We start from the raw sequence: 6100 nt of genomic DNA, 5'->3' as shown, positions 1-6100 counted from the left end.
TTATAGTGTTAGTTATTGATTTCAGTTCATTATAAACTTCTGACATAACAATGTTTTCGGTTATTGCTTTGGAATCAAGACTTTTCGAGTATTCTTTCGAACTGTCAATTAATTAATTTTTGCTTATTATTATTTTCTATTAGCAAATAATAAATAACCTGCCCGGCCCATTGCTTAACATGGTTCCACACCTGCTTTGATATAAGAAAGCTGTATCCTGATAAATGTAAACAGGATCGGTTTCTACTAGTACATATTTCCTATGGCTTAAATCTATAATATCGTCGCATAATGCAATAGGGAAAAGTAAAAAGAAAATTATTCCGTACATGCCTTTTTTCTTATATTACTTTTATGGATAATCCGTCCTTTATTAGTCGTTACAGTCTTACCGTTATCTTTTTTTACAACGAGCGTCGCGTATTTTCTTACGTTCTTATTACGCCTGTGCGTCTTGGAAAATATTACGTCTCCTGGATTATAGTTCAGCTGCTTCGATTGCGATTATGATGACGCAAGACTCTTTTTTGGTTTTGTTGTATTCGTTTTTGGATGTCGGGATACCCCCATTTGATTATAAAACTTGTTTCTCGTTGGTAACGGTATGTATTGTTTTGTTGTACTGCCGAACAGCTTCAAAAATTTTGTGCTGAATTATTCTGGTCAGCTAAAACTTTCGCGATTTCAATAATTGTACTATGCCTCCTTTCAAGTTGACCGCTTGTTGTCGAATGATAGACTGGAGTTTTGGTATGCGTTATCTGTAATCGCTTGTATATTTGTTGTGCACATATGCTAGTAAATGTTGACTCGTTATCAGTCAGTACAAACTTTGCGTTTTTGTATATTTGTGACAGTATCTCGTCAACATATTTGTATATGGCAGAATTTAGAGTATTTGTCGGTTGAATTAATATACATACTATTTCTCATAAAATATAAGTCTAACCGTCCGATTCTGTACTGTGATACAGTATCAAGTCTCTAAATTTGATAGAGACAATTTTTGAGACTTGAGACGATTTTGCTATTCTGTAAGTGACAGTCCCAAAATCTATTACATTTAATAATTCAGAGATGCTTTTAAACTTGAATAAAAATAAATATGTCGATAACAAAAATTAAATTTTTTATAACATAGTCAAAAAACAGGATTATCAATGAAAATAAAAATATATGTTGAGTTTGTTTCATAATATTTTCGACATTTTCGTAAAATTTATTTATTTTTAACTTTTTCGTGTTTGAGTTGCTTACAAAATATAAAAAAATAACAATCGATTAATATCTATGATGATCTCTATTCAGTATATTCAAAATGGCAGACAAGAGTTCTTTTTGGTTTTGTGACTTCCTAACTACCAGGTCTCAAATTTGAGGCAATATTTTGAGGCTAAAGCTAGAGACTGTTTAGTGAATCGTAATTAGTCACAAATTGAGATTTTACCACAAAATGTCTCAAATAGAGATTAGAGACTGCTTACAGAATCCCGCTATAAGTATATGTATTCGCCTACTTTGTTTGGTATCGGTGCTTATCCTATTGGTTGTTTATTTGGTCGGCGTTCATACTTGTTTGTGAGGCAGATTTCGCAGTCTTGTACTTCTTTTTTACAAGCGGCACATATGTTTGGCCAGTAGTATCTGAGCGAGATTTTTTTTTTTTTTTGTAATTTCTGTGAGCACGTCTGTGTGTGTCTGGTATGATCTGTTCTTGTTGTTCGGTTTCGATACAGTTGGAAATGTGTCGATAATGTCATTTTCGACGTAAAATAACATTTGCTCGTCTTTTGGCAGATCATTAGTTATCTTTGGTCTAATTACATTTTTTAGTCTATCTAGTAATTCAGTTTTCGTATTAAAAGAGAGCGCGTGTCGGATGTTAGAAAATATGTTTTGTGAGAATATTTCGACGGGGTTCTGATCTGACCGTTTGACAATAATTGGGTTTCTAAAGGAGTTTACTGGTTTTTTTTTACTCGTTTAAGTCTTTGTGTTGGTTATTTGCTGACGAGAAAGTGCATCAGCGATAACGTTCTGATGTCCGGGTTTGTAAACGCTTTTTGCACCATGTTCTTCAATGAAATTTTTCCATCTTTTTAATTTTGTATTGTGTTTTTTTTTCTAATATGGAGAATATTAGAGATTGATAGTCGGCGTATATTGTCAAATCTGCTGTACCATACAAGTAGTTACGTAGTTTCTGTAGTGACCACACAATTGCGAGTAGCTCTTTCTCATTTGTGGAGTAATTCTGCTCTGTTTCACTGAGTGTTCGTGAAATCCCATATCACTGTGTTTTTTTGTTTTTGCCTGCTCCTATAGCGTAATTGCTAGCATATGTGGTTAATTCGAAAGGTTTGATAAAATTTGGTTGGAAGAGTTTAACATGGGCTTGCAGTTCTTCTTGTATTATGTTCAGTGCTTCTAGTGCAGGTTGGTGATTTTTATTTTTGCACTTTGTCTTTGATACGGCACCGTTCTTTCCTCTGAGTAACGTAGTGAGTGGTTTGATGATGGATGAAAAATTCTTTATACATTTTCTATAGTAACTTGCGAGACCTAGGAAGGATCTGAGTTCCTTCAGTGTTGTAGGAATAGGGAAATTTTTAATAGTTTGTATTTTTGTTGGGTCGACTGTAATCTTGTTATATTTAATTATATGCCCTAAGTCCTCCACAGAGTCTTTAAAAAAGTGAGATTTCTCGTTAGAGATTTTCATATTGTCCTGGTGAAGTGCATTTATGATTATGCGGAAGTGTTCGATATGTTCTTCAARAGAGGAAGAATAAATGAGAACATCGTCTATATAGACGTACGCGAACTTCCCGCTTAATGGTCTAAGGATATCATCCACGCATCTTTGAAATATAGATGGGGCATTTTTCAGGCCGAACGGCATACGAAGAAATTCGTACTTAGCTCCATTTACACTAAAAGCCGTTTTTTCCCTGTCTGATTTATTAATAAGGATCTGATGGAAGCCGGACTCTAAGTCTAGAGCAGTGGTGCGCACGCCTCAATACTACTACATTTTACGTTTGCGCTGCACAAACATTACTATAGATTTTCGCTACCATGTACGCTGAACAAATTTCTACTGTATTTGTTTTTTTTTTATTTAGATTCAGGGGAAAAAATAATTGGCAAATTTATTGAATTCTTTGACTTGAAAATTTATAAAGTCGTTGACTAAATGGCTCGTTTCGATAATACATCATTAATATTGATTTCCACTTTATACTCCTTAATGTGTAGAAGATCGGTAAGATGTGGGTCAGAAAGCGTGTTTCTTTGCTTATATTGAATTTGAAAGTCGAAAATTCCCCTTCATCAGTTTCAATAAAAAAATAATTTTCTTGCCATTCGCTTGAAAACATTTTAAAAATTCGAGGTGTTTCTGTCAGTGTACTAAATGCCGATTCTTTGTGTTGACCTAGCGTACGTGTTCAGCCGCTTTCGTCTGCGTGTGTAATTTTTCGCAGTAGCAGAATTATCAGTCAAACACGCGTGTTTGGATTTTTATTGCGTTGTTATTAAATGAGCGCCAATGGTCTAGAGTTGAAAATACTTTTGCGTTTCCTAAATTCTGTATTTATATTCTGCGGTTATAGCTACATCAGGTATGGGGTATCTATCGGTAACAGTTTGAGTGTTTAGTTTCTGAAAGTCTACGACCATTCTGCGCTTAGGTTTCCCTTGTTCATCGGTATCTTTTTTGCGACTGTCCAAATGGGAGAGTTATACGGACTTTTGATGGGTTGAATTATTTCATTTTCTAAAAGTTTGTTAATTTCGGATATTGCTTAGTCCAAACAGGATATTCGGATTTCGTTCTAATGGTTGCTTGTACCATGGTAACATATGGTAGCACTTCATTTGTGTCTTCATTTCTTTGTATAATTTCTTCGATTTCTGCTCTATATTTTTCACTATTAACCGTATAATTTATTTTTTACACAGATTCACTCCCTTTCTTTGCCCTATATTTATTACTGAGCGAGTACTCGAAAAGGTTGATCTCTGCTTTAATTTTCTTAAGACCCTTTTCACCCAGAAGCATATCAAATTCTTCTAATGCATCTGTTTCAAAAAATGTGAGATTATGTTCTAACAATATAATTTTTTTTTTTTTGATTTGGTTATTGAGTAAACATGAAGAGTTTTCACTTTTACAGGTTTAATAGACTTACCTAAGTTACATTTTGTACTTATATAATTGTTTGTTGCTCCAGTGTCAATCAGGATGTTAATAACTTTGACTGTATCCCTGCAGTGGCGTGGCTTCAAATCGTTCATGCGCCTAAAATAGAGCTGCCTGTTTCGTAATCATCGTTCTCGTATTCTGRTGTAAGCGATTGTAGTTCTTCGTCGCGTGTCTGGTTTACACGTTGAAATTTCTGCTGTACGTTGGAATTATGAAATGACGGATTTCATTCTCTTTTTTGAAGGTTTCCGCGAAATTGATTATTTGGCGGTAGTCCTCGTAATTGACGGCTATTTGTTGTGGTTTGGAATGATTCGTATTGGGAGTTGCGGATCTCGTGTATTGTTGTGATGAATCTACGTCCATTGGTGGGTGCTGTTGCCTGGGTGCAGTCTGATTGTATTGCACCTGTACGTTAGGTCTGTACCCTTGTGGTTCCTCGTAATGTCTTCTGTTTGAGTTTTGGTGCTGTGATGTATTGTATTGTCTCTGCTGATTGTATTGCGGAACGTCGAATTGTGAGTTAACGTTATCGTGGTATATCGTACGTGCGATAGCGTAAGCGGTTTCTAAGCCCTTCGGATTGTGACCATAGAGGGTGCCGCTGGTATATTTGCTGTTCAGACCGAGAATGAACCTCACAGCTTCCCGGTTCGCATATTCTACCATAGCTGATGGATTTCCTGATCCATGATTATCCATCTCAACTTTAGKGAGTGCAAGATTAAGTGACTTGCTGATTTCGGAATGGAACTCTGCCGGAGTCCTTTTTCCTTGCTTTATTCTTTTCATTCCTTCTAGCGAAACATACAGAGGTCTCTGGTCCGCATAAGTATAATCGAGACGGTTTATTATGGAATAAAAGTTGAATTTGGTGTTGTGGTTTATTAAAATATAGGCCGCCTCTCCTTGAATTTTCTAATGTACAATCGAGAGTGCCGTRTAGTACATGGGTGTAGTAGCGTAATTCTTGATGTTTTCCATGTGCGTCTAGGCACGTTTTCTCCATGACCTATAMTGGTTCATATCGCCTGTGAAGACTGGTAAGGTTTTGAAGATTTCTAAGTTAATTTGTGATTCATCTGTGATGTTTGGTGTACAGTCCTGGTATTGGTTTGTGACTGTGACGTTAAGTGTTGCGTGGGTTTCCAACGAATTCAATCTTTGTTGAGTTTCAGTGAACGTTGTGGTCAGAGCAGCGATTTGTGCTCTCAAGCTTGCGATTTCTTGTTTTGTCATCTTGACATCGGTGTTCAATAAGGGACGACGCAAATTGAACGGCTTTTGTCCCTTTTTATGAGATTCCAGCGTGTTGTGATGCCCGTTAGTATATCATTGCTTGACTCTTTTATCAGTATATCAAGACTTATCNGAATATGATAACGGGTGACCAAATCTACAGCAATATAAGATTTCAAACGGAGCGAAATTTAATGGCCTATCGTATTGAAGACGATGGATACCTACTGGTGMGARMTTTCCACGCAATAAAAGATGTTTTAGTCGCATTCGGCAAACGGTTTCGGATCACTTTTGCCGATGAACCAAGTATATATGGAAGCTTGAGCGACAATAATAATGAAACAAACTTCGGACGCACCCTTCGTCAAGDGTTGGAAGATCTTTTCATGGAACATAGGGCTGGCATAATAATAACAGATGGACAATCATTCGGAGTGATGTACTATGATAACAAACTCACATTCTTGTGGTCAAAAGGGATCTAGCGCAAAGGATAACAATGGAAAAGCCTGCATTATCGAATGCGACAATTTAGACGAGCTTGTAAGGATTTGTAAACGTACAACAGGCAGCAAAAATGTGCAGTATACTCTTGATTACGTTGATGTTGTATATGAAACAGATGAGCCTGATGAGATAGAAATACAGCAG

At 36.2% G+C, this 6100-nt stretch overlaps 1 protein-coding gene across 1 annotated transcript; it reads right to left on the bottom strand.

The window, feature by feature from the left end:
* Positions 1 to 4233: 4233 nt before the first annotated feature.
* On the bottom strand, positions 4234 to 5496 carry LOC108965197. Its single transcript, XM_018927430.1, has one exon. It carries the CDS (start codon positions 4997 to 4999, stop codon positions 4385 to 4387), a length of 615 nt encoding a protein of 204 aa, XP_018782975.1. The 5' UTR covers positions 5000 to 5496; the 3' UTR covers positions 4234 to 4384.
* Positions 5497 to 6100: the final 604 nt, after the last annotated feature.

The sequence above is a fragment of the Bactrocera latifrons genome, unplaced genomic scaffold (genome assembly GCF_001853355.1).
Source record: "Bactrocera latifrons isolate USDA-ARS-PBARC rearing strain unplaced genomic scaffold, ASM185335v1 scaffold_1363, whole genome shotgun sequence".
NCBI lineage: Eukaryota > Metazoa > Arthropoda > Insecta > Diptera > Tephritidae > Bactrocera > Bactrocera latifrons.
This window is presented reverse-complemented; position numbering and strand designations above follow the sequence as displayed.